At 38.5% G+C, this 20317-nt stretch overlaps 1 protein-coding gene across 1 annotated transcript in view; it reads right to left on the minus strand.

Annotated features, from left to right (window-relative positions):
* Positions 1-20317, minus strand: part of XRCC5 (X-ray repair cross complementing 5) — a 99785-nt gene that overhangs the window by 75147 nt on the left and 4321 nt on the right. The window contains exons 3-9 of the mRNA XM_037132294.2: positions 19271-19454; positions 18304-18352; positions 17252-17374; positions 14206-14397; positions 11681-11795; positions 5066-5204; positions 446-558 (exon numbers count right to left, since the gene is read on the minus strand). Of these exons, the coding sequence (XP_036988189.2) occupies positions 446-558; positions 5066-5204; positions 11681-11795; positions 14206-14397; positions 17252-17374; positions 18304-18352; positions 19271-19454 (915 nt within the window). The remainder of the gene's footprint in view (positions 1-445; positions 559-5065; positions 5205-11680; positions 11796-14205; positions 14398-17251; positions 17375-18303; positions 18353-19270; positions 19455-20317) is intronic.

The following is a 20317-nucleotide window of genomic DNA, read 5'->3' on the forward strand; positions in this document are numbered from 1 at the left end:
ATATGAACAAGTTTCACATCTTGGACCTCTTCGCTGAGCATGAAGATGAATGATGAATGGCATAAGTCAATGATATTCTAAGAGGTCTATGGCCATTCAAAACCCAGCTAGGCCTTCACTGCTATACAATACTTTTTATAACAGTTTAGAAAAAGCAATATAGTAGCAAAGAACTAGATACTGTTTCTTTAAGGCTACTATGAGCTATTTCTGGCAGCAAAGCTAAAAAGTGACTTTGAATATATTCTTCTGACTTTTCTACATCTTGGTTTTTTTCTTCAAAAATCAAGGACAGTGACAGTAACTCCCAGACTACATTGTAGAAAAACTAAAAGTAAAATAAACATATTCTAAATCAAAAGAGCTATTGAAATCATACCATCTCAAATAAAAATAAGAAAAAGCTCATTTATTTTGTTTGCAATTAGTAGAATAAGTGCTGTACCTGAGAAGATCTACAAAATCCCAAAACAGAGAAGCACTTCCCCTCCGATTTGTATTTCATTTGTTCCTGATCCACTTTAGAGAAAGGAATGATATCACTCCCATAGCGGAACCCTAGAGAGTGAGAGAAGAGCAGCTGTTAAATATACGGGGCCTCGTTTTCTACGAGCTGAAATTCGCCCTCTACATACACTGGCAATATGTGCACATCCCAGTAGTATATGGATCAAGCCTCCATATACTACTTCCCAGTGTCAAACTTCTGCCCCTTAGGATGAATGGGGAAAAAGAAGAGCAGATACACAAACAATATTTGTACTATAGAGTCAATTAACCCCTAATTACATTTTTGAAGTACATACTCTGCAATCTAGTTACCCTAATGATTACCCAAACGAGAGGAGAGTGTGGCAAATGCAATGAACTAGTTATCCTCCAAAGATAAAACATGGCTGACTCAAGTACAACCATGATTTGTAAACATAATAACAAGAACACATTTACTTAGAAACCTGCAGACCCACAGAGAAAAATGCCCACAGGAAATTTTCAAAACAAAATGTTCTCAAAAAGGCATACTGCAGATATTTAAGTGCGCGATGGAAGAAGCCAAAACTCTTTTGTTTAGAAACATTCAGGTGATAAGCTGGATATTTTTCTGCACGTAAACTTATTTTATTTCTGAGATTGGACTGTCTATTTTTTCCAATTACTTAGGTTACTCATATAAATATAGGCTCCTGGATTCTTAAAAAAAAAACCTCCCACCCTATTCCAGGGCCTCTCTGCTCTATGGAAGGTCATGCCCTTTCAATACATAATCTTATCCATATTTTGTGGGGAGAAGAATCATTAAAATCAAAGGATTCTGGCTTTTGGTAATGTACATGCACCTTTACTCCAAGAAACTAAGAAAGTTGTGTGTGTGAAGCAGAGTCTGTGATCCAGTATTTGTTCCTGTCTATCTGTTGATGTTATATATTTGATTTTTAAAAATTCTACTTTTATATATGTCTTTTTAAAAAATTCCAACAAAAGATCAACAGGGAAACTAACGGCACACTTGGTATTAAAAGTGATAGGGAAACCAAATTTTTTTTTATGTTTTCTGTCACCAAACACCTTCTTTTTAAAATTTTTTTATTGTTATTACATTACAGTGGTCCCAATTTCTCCCCCTTCCCCCTCCTCCACCCTCACCTGTCTGCTTCTACAGTCAATCCCCACACTGCTGTCCACGTTCATGGGTCATTTGTACATGTTTGTTGACTAGCTCCTTGCCCTTCTTTCCACCATTATCCTTCTCCTCCCTCCTCTCTGGTCCCTGTCAGATTGTTCCATGTTTCCATACCTCTGGTGCTATTTTGCTCATTAGTTTATTTTGTTCATCAGATTCCTCTCATAGGTGAGATCATATACGGTATTTGTCTTTCACTGACTGGCTTATTTCACTCAGCATAATATTCTCTAGTTCCCTACATAGTGTCACAAAAGGCTGGAGTTCCTTTTTCTTTCTTTCTGCAGCATAGTATTCCATTGTGTAAATGTATCAGTTTTTTTGATCCACTCATTTACTGATGGGCACTTAGGCTGTTTCCAACACTTGGCTATTGTAAATAACACTACGAACATTGGGGTGCTTAAGTTCTTTTGAATAGGTTATTCAGGATTCTCAGGGTGCATTCCCAGCAGTAGAATCACTGGGTCAAACAGCAGTTCCATTCTTAATTTTTTGAGGAAATTCCATACTGTTTTCCACAGTGGCTGTACCAGTCTGCATTCCTAGCAACAGTGCACTACAGTTCCCTTTTCTCCACAACCTCGTCAGACTTGTTGTTTGTTGATTTGGTTATGATGGTCATTCTGGCAGGTGTGAGGTGATATCTCATTGTGGTTTTAATCTGCATCTCTTTGATGGCTAGTGATGTTGAACTTCTTTTCATATGTGTATGGGCCATCTGTATGTCTTCCTTGGAGAAATGTCTATTCAGGTCTTTTGCTCATTTTTAATTAGATTGTCTTCCTGGTGTTGAGCCATATGAATTCCTTATGTATTTTAGAGATTAAACCCTTGTCCAAAGGTATCATTGGCAAATATGTTTTCCCATATGGTCAGTACCATTTTCATATTGACGATGATTTCTTTGGCCATGTAGAAGCTTTTTACTTTGATATAGTCCCACTTATTTATTTTTTTCTTTATCTCCCTTGCCCTCTGTCAGAGATATATCAGAAAAATATTCCTATGTGGGATATCTGAAATTTTACCGCCTATGTTTTCCTCTAGGACTTTTATGGTGTCACAACTTATATTTAAGTCTTTTATCCACTTTGAGTTTATTCTGGTGTACGGTGTAATTTGGTGGTCTTTCATTTTTTTTTTGCATATGCCAGTCTAGTTCTCCAAACACTTCTTACTAAAGACACTATTTTTACTACATTGTATGCTCATGACTCCTTTGTCAAATATTAATTGACCACAGAGACATGGGTTTATTTCTGGGTTATCTATTCTGTTCCTTTGACCTATGTGTCTGTTCCTATGCCGGTACCAGACTTTTTTGATTACAGCGACCTTGGAGTATAGTTTGATATCAGGCATTGTGATCCCTCCTTTGTTCTTCTTTCCCAAGATTACTGAGGCTATTCTGAATCTTTTTTGGTTCTATATAAATTTTTGAAATATTTGTTCTAGATCTGGAAATATACCATTTTTAAATTGGTATTTTACCAATTTAAAATATCAATTTTTAAAATTGGTATTTTAATAGGAATTATGTTGATCTCTGGATTGCTTTGAGTGGTACTGACATTTTCATGGTGGTAATTCTTCCAATCCACCCAATCCATGAACACAGTGTATGTATCCATTTAATTGTATCTTCCTCAACTTCCTTCTTCAGTGTTCTATAGTTTTCTGAGTACAGGTCTTTTACCTCCTTGGTTAAATTTATTCCTAGGTACTTTATTTTTCTTGTTGCTATTGTAAATAAGATTTTTTTCCCAGTTTCTCTTTCTGATAATTCATTGTTGGTGTGCAAAAATGTCATCAGTTCCTGAATATTGACTTTGTATCCCACTATTTTGCCACATTCATTTATTAATTAAGTCGAGTAGTTTTTTCGGTGGAGACTTTAGGGTTTTCTATGTGCACTATCATGTCATCTGTGAATAATGACAGTTTTGCTTTCTCTTTCCCAATCTGGATGCCTTTTATTTCTTATTCTTGTCTGATCACTATAGCTAGAACTTCCATTACTATGCTGAGTAAGAGTGGTGAAAGCAGACACCCTTGTCCTGTTCCTAACCCTAAGGGGAAAGCTTTTAGCTTTTGCCCATTGAGTATGATATTGGGAGTAGGTTTCTTACATATGGCCTTTATTATGTTGAGGTATGCTCCCTCGAGTCCCACTTTGCTGAGTGGTTTTATCATAAATAGGTGCTGGACTTTATCGAATGCTTTTTCAGCATCAATTGATATGATCATGTGATTTTTGTCCTTCATTTTGTTTACGTGGTGTATTCTATTTATTGATTTGTGAATACTGTACCATCCTTGCAGCCCTTGGATGAATCCCACTTGATCATGGTGTATGATCTTTCACTTGATCATGGTATATGATCTTTTTAATGTATTGCCAGTATTTTGTGGAGGATTTTAGCATCTGTGTTCACCAGAGAGACTGGACTGTAGTTTTCTTTCTTTGTTGTGTCTTTACCTGGTTTTGGAATTAGGGTAATACTGGCCTCACAAGAAGAGTTTAGGAGTCTTCTTTCTTCTTGAATTTTTTGGAATAATTTGAGAAGGACAGGAATTAGAACTTCTTTAAATGTTTGGTAAAATTCTCCTGTGAAGCCGCCTGTTCCAGGACTTTTGTGTGCCTGGAGTTTTTTTGATTACTGCTTCTATTTCACTAGTTGTTATCAGTCTGTTCAGGCTTTCTGCTTCTTCTTGATTCAGTTTTGGCAATAAATCTATAGAAAGACCCCAGTTTCTAACTTAACCACCATTTGGTATCTTCTCATTTTAGCTCTTGACCCTTCAGACACTCTCAGCTAGTTTCTAAGCCTCCTGGATAGAGATGCCATCTAGACACACTATATATATCGAATGGGTATAATACAAAAAGGACAGTTTTAAAAATCCTAGTGAACATAAAGCAATATAAAAAACATGAATTGTTTTTCTTAACCCCTAAATTGCTTTAAAGGGGCATATCTGGCATTTAAAAATAATCTAAAATTGGCATTCAGAAAAATAATCCCCATGGAAGTATAAATTAAAATAGAGTAAATTTTAAAACTTACCTCAGTCACACTAATACAAGCATTCTCTAGCTTGTAAATTTCAAACTTTAAAACAAAGCCAAGTATTAAGACTGGTCCGATGAGGCACTTAAAACTCGGAGAGATGGAACGCCCAAGTGCACTCCTGGGACCTACCTGCCTCATAGCCAACAGATGAATGGAAGGAGCTGGTGTCTCCTGATCCCCTCAAAGAGCTATCTCTCTAGACTCAGAGAAATATCCCTAAACAAATGATAATACAAATCCCAGCCTGCCTTATATCACCTGGAAGGACATCTCTTTTATGCAAAAATGGAAACTCTTACTGGCATACCTTGAATAGTGTCTTCTTTTGGAACTTCAGTTTCATCATCGTCATTCAAGCAATAAACAGTTTCTTTTTGTATATCTTCCTTTCTTAGGGTCCTTGCATCCACAACTGTCCAAGACGTTTTAACTTTCTCCTGTACAATCTTATTTCCAAAAACAAAATTAATTAATTGATAGATAGAAAACGGAGAAAGCTAGAATTCCAATTAACAAAAGGTGAAAATCTAATATACACTCCACAGAAAAAAACCAGAATAATTAATCTGACTGAACTGTTTTGTTTGCTCCTGCCTATTGTAGAAATTTTAGTAATCCCTTCTACATTTCATCTTTCCCCCAGGGTGATCTACAGATACATATTAACATTTGTATGTATTTGCCCTGGCTGGTGTAGCTCAGTGGATTGAGCACGGGCCTGTGAAGCAAAGGGTAACCGGTTCTATTCCCAGTCAGGTCACATGCCTGGGTTGCAGGCCAGGTCCTCAGTTGGGGACACATGAGAGGCATCCACATATTGATGTTTCTCTCCCACTCTTTCTCCTTCCCTTCCCCTCTCTCTAAAAATAAATAAAATATTTAAAAATATTTGTATCTATTCAAGTACTTTCAATATAAAACTCTCAGACAATCTAATAAAAGAGGTCCATATATCTGGTTACTGCAGTTTTCCAATAAAGAAAGGGAAAGAAGTCTATCTGCAGTCATAAATCAGCAAGAAAATTCCAAAGTAAAACAAAACAAAAAAACACTAGAAAGAAGAAGAAAGAGTGAAGACTAGTCTCAATTCCCAGGCACATTGTTCTAGTCCTTGATGGAACCATAAATAAAGAAGTAACTGCAAAATCCTGACATAATAAAGGCCATATATGACAAAACCATAGCTAACATTTTACTCAATGGGGCAAAACTAAAAGTGCTTCCTATAAGATCAGGAGTAAGTCAGAGATATCTGCTTTTATCACTGTTATTCAACACAGTACTGGAAGTCCTAGCCACAGCCATCAGACAAGAGAAAGAAATAAAAGGCATCCAATTGGAAAAACGGAGTTCTCGTTATTTGCAGATGACATGATACCGTATATGGTGAACCCTAAGGACTTCACTAAAATATTACTAGAACTGATCAATTAAGTCAGTAAAGTAGCAAAATACAAAATTAATATTCAGAAATCACTTGCATTTTTATACACCAATAGTGAACTATCAGAAAGGAAAAGTAAGAAAACAATCCCATTTATAATTGCACCAAAACCCTCCCCCAACATACCTAGGAATAAAGTTAACCAAGAAAGTAAAATACATATACTCAGAAAACTGTAAGGCACTAAAAGAAGAAATTTAAGAAAATACAAATAAATGGAGGAATATACTGTGTTTGTGAATAGGAGAAATTACATCATTAAAATTTCCATGCTACCCAAAGCAATCTATAGATTCAGCACAATCTGTCAAAATACCAATGATGTATTTCACAGAACTAGAACAAATAATTCAAATATTTACATGGAATCTGTCTCTCTCACACGCACACAAAAGAAAACAAATAGCCTCTGCAATCTTGAGGAATAAAGTAGTTGGGGGAATCACACTATCCAAGATCAAACTAGACTGCAAGGCGATAGTAATGGCATAGCACTCGGTATAAAAACGGATACAGAGATCAAAGGAACAGAACAGAGACCCAAAGACGTGAAAAATGAAGAGACAGATCTCCAAGACGGCAGAAATAAACCCACGTCTGTGTGGTTAACTAATATTTGACAGACGAGGCAAGAACATACAACAGGGTAAAAAAAGCCTATTCAATAAATGATGCTCAGAAAATTGGACAGATAGATGCAAAAGATGAAGGTAAACCACCTTCTAACACCTTATACAAGAATAAACTCAAAGTGGGTAAAAGACTTAAATGTAAGACTCAAAACCATAAAAATCGTAGAAGAAAACATAGGCAGTAAAATTTCTGTCATTTTTCTTAGCAATATTTTTTGATGTATCTCCTTGGGCAAGGGAAACAAAAAAATAAGTTAAAAATGGGATTACATCAAACTACAAAATTTTTCACAGCAAAAGAAACGATAAAAAAAAATGAAGAGAGAGATCTCTAAGATGGCAGCCTTGGTAAACACAGCTTACCTCCTCACACAACCCCATCAAAATTACAGCTGAACTACAGAACAACCATCAATCAGATTAGCAGAAATCGCAGTCCTGTAACCACAGAATTAAAAAGGAAACCACATCCATCCAGACTTGTGGGAGGAAAGGAGATACAGAGATGTGAAACAAGCTGGTCTTACATCCACATGTGGTGGATAAAAATGGGAGGGATATCTTGGGAGCAAGGGTTCCCAGCCCAGGGTTCCAGTGCCAGGATGAATAGTCTCCATGGCTTCTGGCTGTAAAAACCAGTGCAGATTGAGTAGGTGAAAGAGACTGTTGGATTCCCAGGTGGTGCATTTTAAAAGGCCTACACATGGACTTACTCAGACTGGCTCCTTCTAGGCTCCGGCACCAGGGCAGCAGCTTGAAAGGCACCAGTGACATATGGGGAGCAGCTGAAGTGTCTGGCATCAGGGCAAGAGCTGGGGGACATCTTTCTTCAAGACAAAACTGCTGGCAGAGGCTACTGCTGCTCTTCTGAGCCCTTCCCCACAGAGCCACAGAGCACAGCAGGTACCATGTCAGAGACTCCACTTAACACTGTTTGCCCTACCCTGCGGATTCCATGAGACTCTGCCCCACCCAACTATGGGCCCACCCAGAGCACAGTGGCTTTTCCATACAAACAACTTGTCTTAGCACATGCTTCTAATCTTTCCGTATCCTCTCAAACAAGCAAGCTGGCCTCAGCACACCCCTATACCTTGTTAAGTGGCCTCAGGCCTGGCACTAGCCACAGCTGGCCTTGGTTCACAGCCTGGCCTCGTTAGGGTAGCTCCAATCCTAGTACAAGAGGCAGGCAGCTGTAGATTGTTTTATTTTATGCCAAGTGGCCCCAGACAGAACACAAGCAGGCACCAGAGCCCTGCTGAAGTAGGCCCTGTTCAATGGAGTGGGCCCATGCACAACTGATCCTCCAAAGTGGGCAGAGGTTGGTAGTCAGTGGTCACTGCCAGTCCTTGTATCTGACTGTCCTGGGTAGATCCCTCCTGTTGACTTGCCAACAGCAATCAAGGCTCAACTACAAGAGGAGGGTATACTCAGCCCACACAGAGGACAAACCTCAAGTACCCAGCTTGGGTGACAAGGAAGGCTGTGTCACTGGATCGCGCAGGACACCTACTATATTAGGCCATGCTACCAAGACAGGGAGTCAGAGTGGCTCTACCTAATCCATAGAAACAAACACAGGGAGGCTGCCAAAATGAGGAGACAAAGAAACATGGCTCAAATGAGGAATAGATCAAAACTCCAGAAAAAGACCCTAACAAAATGGAGATAAGCAATCTTTCAGATGCAGAGCTTAAAATATTGTTAAAAGGATGCTCAAGGAACTTAGTGAGAACCTCAACAGCATAAAAAAGATCCAGTCAGATACAATGGATACATTAACTGAAATAAAGAACAATTTATAGCAGGGGCGTCAAACTCATTTTTACCAGGGGCCACACCAGCTTCCCAGTTGCCTTCAAAGGGCTGAAATAATTTTAGGACTATATAAATGTAACTACTCCTTAACTGTTAAGGAGCTGAAATTACATTTGGCCCTTTGATGGCATCTGTGAGGCTGATGTGGCCCCCAGTGAAAATGAGTTTGACATCCCTGATTTACAGGGAATCAACAGTACAGTAGATGAAGCTGAGAATCATATAAATGATCTGGAACATATGGAAGTAAAAAACAACCAACCAAAACAGCATGAAAAAAGAATCCAAAGAAATGAGGATAGGATAAGGAGTCTCTGGGACAACTTCAAGCAATCCAACATTCGTATCATAAGGGTGTTAGAAGGAGAAAAGAAAGAGCAAGAAATTGTAAGTCTTTTTTAAAAAATAATGAAAGAAAAATTCTCTAATTTGGTGAAGGAAATAGACATACAAGTCCAAGAAGCACAGAGAGTCCCAAACAATAAGGACACAAACAGGCCCACACCAAGACACATCATAATCAAAATGCCAATGATTGAAGATAAAGAGAGAATCTTAAAAGCAGCAAAAGAAAAGCAGGAGTTACCTACAAGGAAGCTACCATAAGACTTCCAGGTGATTTCTGAAAAGAATGCAAGCTAGAAGGGATTAGAAAGGAATATTCAAACTGATGAAATATAAAAACCTACAACCAAGATTACTCTATCCAGCAAAGCTATCATTTAGCATCAAAGGGCAGATAAAGAGCTTCCCAGATAAGAAAAAGCTAAAGAAGTTCATCATCACCAAACCATTATTATATGAAATGTTAAAGGGACTTACTTAGGAAAAAGAAGATGATCAAGATTATGAACAATAAAATGGCAACGAATACATAGCTATCACAATCGAATCTAAAAAACAAATGAGGCAAAAAGCATCACAAAAACAGAATCATAGGTCCCAAGAATGATTTGATGTCAGCCAGATGGGATGAAGATTTGGGGGAATAGGTGAAAAGGTGATGGGACCAAGAAGCACAAATTGGTAGCTGCACAGTAGTCATGGGGATATAAAGTACAGCACAGGAAATAAAGAAGCCAAAGAACTTATATTCATGACCCATGGACACAAACAAAGGTATGCGGATTGCCTGGGAGAGTGGGGGGTGCTGGATGGAGGGGAGGAAAAGGGGCGAAAATTGGGATAACTGTAATAATATAATCAATAAAATATAATTTTAAAAAATGAAGAGGATGGGAAAATGGGAAAACATATTTGCCAATGATATATCCAAAAAGTGCTTAATATCCAAAATTTATAAAGAACTCATACGACTTAACATCAAAAAAACAAAACAAGCAATCCAATTAAAAATGGGCAGAGGATCTGAATACTTTTCCAAAGAGGACATATAGAAGACTAACAGAAATATGAAAAGATGCTCAACATCACTAATCATCAGAGAGATGCAAATTAAAACTACAGTGAGATAACACCTTGTACCTGTCATAATGGTTATTATCAATAAATCCACAAATGACAAGTGCTGGGGAGGACGTGGAGAAAAGAGAACCCTTGTGCACTGTTGGTGGGAATGCAGACTGGTGCAGCCACTGTGGAAAACAGTATGGAGTTTCCTCAAAAAATTAGAGATGGGCCTGCCTTATGACTCAGTGGTTCCACTTGTAGGGATTTATCCAAAGAAACCCAAAACACTAATTCGAAAGAATATACACACCCCTATGTTCACTGGGGTGTTATTTACAATAGCCAAGCTATGGAAGCAACCCAAGTGCCCATCAACAGATGACTGGATAAAAAAGCAGTGGTACATTTACACAATGGAATATTACTCAGCCATAAAAAAGAATGAAATCTTACCATTTACAGTAGCATGAATGGACCTAAAGGGTATTATGCTGAGTGAAATAAATCAGCAGAAAAAGACAAATACTGTATGATCTCACTTTTGTATGGAATCTAAAGAACAAAATACACAAACAACTGGAACAGACTCATAGAAGAGAGAGAGAGAGAACTGGTGACTGCCACAGGGAGGGGGCACTGGGGCACTGAGTGAAAGAGGCGAAAGGCTGAGAAGCACAAATTGGCAGTTACTAAACAGTCATGGGAAAGTAAAGCCCAGGGAATAGAGTCAGTAATATTGTGATCCTATGGGTGGTGCCAGTTAGGGCCCTGGAAACATCCAGGGGGACACTCTGTAAAGTATATGATGGTCTAACCACTAAGCTGTGCACCTGAAACCAATAAATAAAAAAAAGAAGAAAAAGAACCTGCAAAGATTTCATGGATTTGTAGTGTGTTTTGAAATTAAGTTCCTGAATATGTTAAAAAAACACTATAATATATAAATTTATATAAACACATTTTGTATATTTAAATGCTTTTATATATTTACTTTGCACACTTAAATTTAAAAAAAGGGTCATGTGAAGACATGGATCTGAGACACATACTCAAATTGGAATTTAACAAATACTTAGCTAAAGTAATTCATTTTTGAAGGTATGCTATTATGTAGAAACATACATGTATTAAAAAAGGTAATTTCACAGTAACAATTGAACACATTTTGATACTTCATAGACAATGTTACTACCAGATCATTAATAATGGAATCAGGTGTAACTGAATTTTCAAAACTCCAATTCTTAACTCTGATGTATATCCTGTATTTCTGCTATGATACTATAATGGCACAACTTAATGAATTTCATTTTCTTTCTTTAAAAAAATGAGAGGGAGAGAGAGAGAAAGGCCTGGAACTCATGATTAACAATTAAATATCAATGGACAAAAAGAAAGAGGAGGGAACCAATCTCCATCAGAAACAATTCATAAAACATACTCTCCTTGCATGCCTTTTCCTAAGAGAGAGAGAGAACTGATACAAACAGGGAGAGCAGTTACAGAAGCAGTAATTATGGAACTGAATAACCCACACACGAACTGTCAGATCCTTATGTAAGCATATTTGCCTGCAGGTATAACATTTCTTTTAAAAAACTGTGTACCAACCACTTACCGATTTATAAGCCAAAATCTCTATAGACAAACTGGAGCCAATGGTCAGCTGACAGCGCCAAGGAATGGAAGACCTCGCAATTTTCTTAAAGATGCACAGTTGTCTCAGACTCTCACTTAAGTAAAGGAAAATACACAATGAAAGCAACCATTTAAATCGGTAATAGTGCTGAAATGATGTGTTAGTTTTGCAGGATGAGGAGTGAACTGCTGTTGATCATAAAGGACAGCAGGGGATGGCAGGAACGTGACAATCCCAAGTTGGGAGAGGGCCAGGATCCAATTGAGTTGGCTAAAGAGGAAGCAGCTGAATTACTTTACTGACAGATGAAAAGGAACATCTCTATCTTCTCCTATTCAATCTTTTCTTTCAATTCAACTAGCTGTTCTTAACATTTTTTTCAGGACCAAGGACATTCTGAGGATACGATAAAAGCACATTCACAATTGAGGTTGCACAGAATATAAGGGTTCACCCGACTCCCTGAAAGCCATAGACCTGAAGATAAGAACCCCTATCTTGGATACCACTGGGCAGGTACCATCCTACAACATCACTGCCCACAACACTACAATTCTTATTAATTCCAATTCTCTTAAATAAAGGGCATGTGTATCTGCATGCACATAATGTATAATGGAGAGAGTTAAATAAAGATTCTCCAGGGGGTAAATGAACTTATTCACTGGTCTGTATTTTAGTCTGAAGGTAAAGCAGATAGAAAACTCTAGGATTCTTACTGGGGAGGGGTGGGGAAACTTGAGGGGTAGCAAACACGTTGTAAAGTGTTACTCCTTTTGAACATAAGTCCAGATCAATTCTATTTTTGTCTGGCCCCCAAGCAAACACAACACAGAAGATGATGGGCAATATTTGGAATTTGTGGTAGTCACTAAAACAAAGAACAAAGGAATTAATAACCAAACACATTTAAAGCATACATTCTAGTCTATGATCGATCCACTTGGTACAGATGAAAAATTTATCTAGACAAAGATAACTACGTAACATTATCCAGAGTTATGGACAAAGAGGCCTCAAAAGACTCTTATTTTCAGAAATAATCTATAATGAGTAGCAGATGTTCTGACAACCTACTCCAGAAGCATATGGTACACCTCGCCTTTGGATTTGTTGAGGAATGCACAGGACTGAACCAGGTGCAATCTGTCTCACAGGACATTGCTAGTCCAAGTGTGAGTCATGCCTCAAACCGTCGTGGGGTTTGGACTCTGTTCCAGAGGAAGTTCCAAAGACCAACATCTCCTACGTAGTAACTGAGAACTGGATCCGCTTGGAGGTTGAGTTGAACCTCCCAAAGTAGAAGTCAACTTCCGAACCTCTTCTAGACGCATGTCTAATCCAGTGCTGTCCGTACAACTTTCTGTGGACGTGGAAATGTTCTCTTTCCAACTGTGCCTGTATTTCATGTATTTCCTGATGAACTGGCACTAATCTGCAAACATCAAGTGGCGTTATCCGAGTTCTGAAACTACACCAGCCACGCTGCAGGGGGCAGTGCTGTTTCACCCGACCAGGCCCCTCACACACCTGCTGTTCCAGGTGCTACTGCGCCCTCTCAGGTCCTCTGCTCTAAGTGTGCGTCCAATTCCAAGCAAGAATAGCAAGAATCAAGGACAGAGTGTCTCCCATAGTCTTATTTAACTGGATGGTTGAAAGAAGTAGTTTGCTTTATGATTACAGTATTTCAAAGATTTCATATTTCTTAAATCATTGTCTTTACAAAATCCACATGAAATAAGCAAGCCACAAATTCTTTACATTTAGGGGGGTTTCTGTTTTGTTTTGTCTGCCCAAACACTTTTGTGATCAGAAGCTTTTTGAAAAGTCACTATATCATATATCTTGCCTCCTAAAACCTAAACCAGAGGTGAAGAGGATACTGAACACCTAGATCTGCCACCAGTTTTACAACTAAGGATGTGTGTTGTAGGCACAGGAAAGGACCAAGAGATGTGCCCCAAGCTGGGCATAAAGAAGTACCTACCTCACCTTCTACATTTGACTTGTAAATATTTTGTGTTATCTATGTATTTTCCAACTTCAGTGACAAAGTCCCAGAAATAAACAAGAAATCTTGTGCCAACCACACAAACCTAAAAAAAAGATTAGAGTCTGGGGTACCATTTCTTCAATGAAAATCAGAAAATTTATGAAAGAATAACTGCTGCCCTGACCGGTGTGGCTCAGTGGATTGGGCATCATCCTGCAAAACGAAGGGTTGCCGGTTCGATTCCCAGGCAGAGCACATACCTGGGTTGCAGGCCAGGTCCCCTGTTGGGGGCCTGCTACAAGCAACCGATGGATGTTTCTCTTGCACATCAATGTTTTTCTCCCTCTCTTTCTCCCCTCCTCCCTCTCTCGAAAAGTGAATAATTTTTTTAAAGAATAACTACTATTTCAAGAGTAACCCAGAAAGAGAAAAACATTAGGAATCCCTCTGATCAGAAGAGAAATTTATAAAGGTACAATTAAAAATTATAATAAAGATTTTCCCTTCTCACCTGAAAGAATAAATTTCATCCAGCCCATCTTCACCTTCTAAAGACATCATCACCTGTTTCACCATCTGAATCCCTTCTTCTTGCTGCTCAGTAATTCCTTTTAAAGGAAAGGAGGGTCTACAGTGGTCCGAGTGCAAGTTGCTGTCTCCTCTATCCCCAGTTCCATCCTCCTTGCCAGCTTGGAAGGGCAAACTGTCAGGAAAAGATCAGCAGTGGTTAGGAAGGTAAGCTCTGAAGCCAGATAATACACTGGGTTCCAATCCTGTGACTGTCACTCATTAGCAGTGAGAAAGTGGCCCTGTCAGTCAACCTTTCTGAGCTTTAAATTTCTCATCAGTCAAATGGCACTAACCTACTTTAGTCAATATTCTATCTGCTTCAAGTAGCCAAAGCTTCTCTGATTTGGTAAAAATGGGAAATTTACTGGCTTACGTAACCAAGAAACTGAAAAGCCAGAGCTGCGCAGGACCTCAGGATGACTAGTGTCAAACACCAGACTGTCTGGCCCTGCCACCCTCTACGCCCACATTCAGTCCTCACCTGCTTTGATGCCAGCTTCGCTCGCTCAGACTGGCTTCCTCCACGCTGCCCTGAACACGGCCAAGCTCACACCACCCAACTCCACTACCCAGAAGCGACTGAGTGTTTAACCTGCTACTCTCACATTTTAAAAATAAATAAAAATGGGAATCGCTGATAACCTGGGGACCAGATCTAGAAAATGTAGGCCTCCATTCAAGCCTTTAGGTTAAAGTTTAGGAAGATATCTTTCTAGAAAAAGGCTGGGTGATATTCTAGGCAGCCGAAAATAAATAAATAATTGCCTATTCATTAATGATCCCTTAAGGTTATTACAAAGGTTACAGAATGTGTATAAAGTACTTAAAACTCAAATAATGTTATTGTTATTATATTATACATCAAGAATTCCTATACAGACATCAGGTGATTGCTAGAAATGTGTAAAACCAATTTGTTCTTGTGTTTCACTCCAGCTGTTTGACTGAAATGAGACAAAAACTAGGTTGGGCTTCAATAATCAATATACAAATTGAAAAATAAGCCAACCACACACATTTCATAATAATACTCCACATGGCACTTTACAAATGCTTTCATGTAAACAACCTAATTAAATCCTTATGTTAAGTGAATAGAGACGTCTACCTCTTACTTTCCATAAACTAAAGCTGCAAAGATGAAGTCATTTGGCCTAAGCCACACAGCTAGTAAGTGCCAGAGCAAAGACTCCATCATCCGATCAGAAGGGCATCGTTCTCTCCGAGGAGCATGTCCCCTCATTCTGCCCCTGGAAACCTCAACAACTGAATTCAGCAATCTTATCGGTTCACTCAACATGCTGGTCATCCTTCATGGGTGGTTTTAAAGATGATTTCTCTACCATTTTATTTTCTGAAATTAAAACAGGGCTCCATGGTTTTATTTTTTTCTGTATAACTAGCACGACATATTTGCATGTCCTGTATTACCTGGCAGATAAACAGCTTCCAGGAAACAGGGTGTGGAACACAGAGTTTGCATCAAGCTACTGCTGTTTCCATAACATGAACCAGGAAAAAGGGAAGAATGATGTGAAAATGAAGTCAGGAAGTTAGCCAGGAAAAAGAAGTTACAGTAACAGTTTTCCTATCCTGCATTAAACCAGAAATTAACTTTCTAGGTAGTCAGTAGAAAAATCTAAAAACTAGGTCCAAGGAATAGTCCTGCTCAGAACTCAACGCTTCTTTGACCTGCTGTTATTTTTTTAGCCCACCTAGAATAACCAAACACACACAGCAGGCACCAAACAATAAAACCAAAATGCTACTTTGCATGCTGGAGGTTTGTAGCACAGGAAGAAAGCATATTGCTTCCCATCCTCCCTTTCAAAAAATACACCTGGTCAAATAATGAGCAAGTAGAAGAAAAGGCTGCTTGTTTCCCTCTTCAGCATGCTTCACAGTATTGCTCATACAAAATAAAACAGCCCTTTCCAATGACATTGACAGAAGTGCCGAATGTTTCAGCCATATAAAGGCATCCTGGGATTATGAACGGGCAACAGGAGCCGAGCTGGGCTTTTGAAGTGGGGAGAAAATCTTAACTCAATAAGAGAAGTGTCACTTCCAAAGCACTTAATTCCTGTGAAGTACCATTTTAACAAGTATTAGTAGGATGAGTTATTCCGAACTATTTTTCTACAGAAAGGTGATGCCCCTCGGCAGTTCTAAGAGGTACACACATGCAAGAGAGGAGCTTAATTTCCTCCTGCAGCAGGCATTTTGAAGCCAAAGGCGTAAGGTTCTGAGCTGTAGGCTTCTTAGTATAGCTCTCAGACTGAAAAATGAGTGTCCCCAGAAGCCTAATAATTCACCATCCCATACCAGGAATTTTCGACTGCTGTACCACAATAAGTTTTAAGACATGCATGTGTCATTATATACCAGATGAAAATCGCTGTACTATACTATCCCTCTGCTTTCACCAAAAATAGGACAAGAAAAAAAAGAAAACAGGTTTCAGACACAGCAGGAAGGATTAAAATAGTGAAAAGAACTCAGAAGATAAAGAAGGGAAATGCCTGAAGGGGGAATTCAAATTATTGGGGAGGGTTCTCTCCCCAACAAACTGTAAAATATATTCCCATCTCTAAATACACATAAGCAAACTACATTTTATATGTGTGTGTGTTTCCTTTAGATCTGAAAGAGTTAAGAAGAGACATTACATGTGCTTAAAATGATTCCTGAGTTGACATCCTCTCTATCCGAAGGTTATCTACTGCAAGATACAGTTGTCTGGAGCTGTTTAAGAGCTAAATTCCTGTGTTTCAATGTAATTTTCATCCTTTCACCAAACTCAGAAGAGTTCCCAGAACATGTTCCCAGAACACGGCATGTAATCAGTGAACATTTGTGGAGGTCAGTCATCTAACAGATTCCGACTAAGAGCAAAGACTCACGGGAGCAAGCACTCTCTAAAGGGCCCAGTCACTACGTCGTGAGAGCACAGGCTTTGTCTACAAACATTATTCATACAGCCTTACAAGAACTGCAGGGAGATATTGGATTTCCTCAAGTTATGAGTTATAATATCCAGCTGATCTTTGCTGAATGGGCTGCTGAGGTCAGTGAACACTTCAATGTGCTTCTTCTCAAACTTCTTTCCTCTAAAAGAGAGAGTTATCACGTTAGGAAATCATTCTCCTGAACTAATTCCTACAGATTCAAATGCACTTGCTCACTAAGCAGAAAGAGGCTAAGAAATGAATCCAGATACAGCTAACAAATGTGATTTACAATGTAAAATCTACATACTGTTGATACTCAGCTAAGTTTCTACCAAACACATATTCATCTGGTCATAACTCATAATTTTAATGTCTTACAAAAATTTCTGTGCACTATGGAAATATTATGTCCCTGATTTCCTAATTTTAGCTTCAGTTAAAGATGCGGTCGTTATGATTAAAAAGGATTCCTTTCCAGCCTGCACACAGGTGGAAGGCGAACAAGCAGCTCTCTCAGGGTGTGACTTCAGGTTTGCGAGGGTTCACCTGACAAACACCCAGATCTAATCCCTCTCCCAGGGCTGGTGGCAGAATTCTGCAAAGAACATTAAAGACACTGAAAAAATTAAAATACAAATTTAGGTCTGAGATTTTTGTGCAGATCTTTTTTCCTAACAATCAAGGGATGTGTTTGTGTATATATTCAAAGACATATTTTAAAGGCACAGTAATTAAAAAGTAATGGATTAGGAAGCTGGACGGAGTTACTATACATCTAATTTCAATACCATATGGATCATATGACTTAGTATTTTTTTAAAACTCCTTTTAAAAATGCCTTGTAATTAGCTTAGGTCAAATAGGAAGGAATCTGAAAGCCAAACATTTATTCCTTCCAGAGAAATTTCCACTCAGTACATTGCTTCCTTTTTTAAAACTTTTATGAAAAGAGAGATTGAACTAAACCACTGAAGCCTATCGAATGTTTCTTTAGCCACACTTAACGAGTCACATGGTGCACTGAGTATCGACCCACACAATTTTTGCAGAAGGGCTCATTTCCAATTCCCTTCAGCTGAGACACTTACACAGTTTCTTTCTGAATCACATCCATGCACACAATGAGTGCATCCAGGACTCAGCTAGTTAAGGGAAGAAGATATCAGCAAACAGTCCCTTCATCCCAAGAACATGCAGCTTTCTTCCAGCGAAGTCCAGTGTTGGAAACTGTGGACACTGTGCTGACTAAGTAGTGATTTAAAAGTACTTGTCCAATGGCCCGTCTTCTAAAATTTATTTCACTAACATATATGCATATATGTTATATATCAAAATATATACCCTGAAACATCTAATAACCAGGGAAAGTAAAATAAACCAAAAGGTAATCTAACAAATTTCATTCATTTAACCAAAAATTATCATGCCATTTTACAATGACTAGAATCTATGTTTGTGATTAACAGTCCATTCTTAAATATGAAGTGATCCATTATGCAGCATTTAGAAGTTGCTCTCAGCACAGCAGAACCTCCTAGTGATCAGAGATGGCACTACTGTTTAGAAAAATAAGAGTAACTCCTTTAAATCAGGGCACCTGTAAAGAAACTGGAAATCTCACAGGTTGGCTATCGGTCTGATTTGGCACAAAAATATCCTCCAACCAGGAAAGCATGGAGAATGCTGATGCTATCTTCTTCTAGATTCTCTTCTCTATGTCCAAACATTTCTGACCATCACAACCACCAAACCCTTTACATGTTATCAATACATATGATGTGTACCCCCTGGTATCTTCCCCTTTCTATGACTCCTGTCCTCTCAATATCACTAGTGCAAAGAAGGGTCAAGATTCTATTCTGCAGGATCTCCAGGCACCCAGCCCAACCTGGTTAATTTCCTGTTAAATTCTAACACACATCATCTCTATGTCCTCGGAGCCAAAAATGTCCATAGTCAGAGCTGTGACTCTGAGGAGAACCTCACTGAACTAGATCATCATTCCTCAGCTTAAAGAAAATTTCTTAAGAGTCTTCTTTGGCTGAAAAAGGATACAGTCAGCTTGTTGAGAACCTGGTTGGATTTTGCTTTCAATGTCCTCCAGCAAGTTGAAATCTGGTAGCATCAGGTGTCTGTGCACTGTGATGTTCTGATACTGATCCTCGCAAGCAAGAGCATTCTCAGTGCCGTCTGTACCAAAAAGGACTAATGCAATTTCATCCTTGCTCTCAGCAAACACCTAGAAGAATGTTAGAAGGCTGAAAACCACATAGTACCACCTGGAAGCCGTTAGATACCACCCTTCAGGGACTGAGACAACCACAGCTCCCTACAGCAGGCTCCTGGTGCCACTGTCAACAATAGAATATTGGGCTGGATGGCCCATGGGACAACGACAATTCCTAGGTTCTAGCAGACTACTTCATGGACCATAGGCCCCACCCTTCATTTCAGCACAATGTAGGGTGGGTGATTAGTAGGGTGGTAACTGTTCTTGAGCAATTCTAGCAAAATCAGACTCTAATTCTTAATGAAAGCTACTGATTATTTGAAAGATTTTGGTCTTTCTTTCTGGAACAACTATCCAAGGTTGTTCCAGAAAGAAAGATTTTCAGGAGATTAGAAAGTTTTTGGCTGGCTCATATCCTATAGCCCAGGAACTGCACTTACAGGTATATATACCGTAGAGAAACTCTTACATGTGTACATAAGCACACAACGAGCCATAAAGTTCACTGCGGCACTGTTTATGACAAACAGGGCAAAACTGGAAACGAACAGAAGAATGCAAAAACACGTTGGAGAGTACTTACAAAATGAAATATTAGCACCCAGTAAAAAAATAAGTAAATTTGTACAATGTTTATCAACAAGAATAAATCTCAAAACATAAGGTTGAGAAAAAATAAGATGTAAAATTACATGTACCATATAATAACATCACATACACTTTTGAGAGACTCATACACTATTAAATATTATTTATGAATATACTTATAACCAAAAGTATAAAATATGCATAGTGATAACTATGCAAATTCTGAGGAAAAGAGATACACAAGGGGCTTCCCATTTATCTATAACATCTTATTTTTTAAAAAA

Source organism: Artibeus jamaicensis, unplaced genomic scaffold (assembly GCF_021234435.1).
Source record: "Artibeus jamaicensis isolate MK-2021 breed Jamaican fruit bat unplaced genomic scaffold, CSHL_Jam_final contig_1015, whole genome shotgun sequence".
NCBI classification, from domain to species: Eukaryota; Metazoa; Chordata; class Mammalia; order Chiroptera; family Phyllostomidae; genus Artibeus; species Artibeus jamaicensis.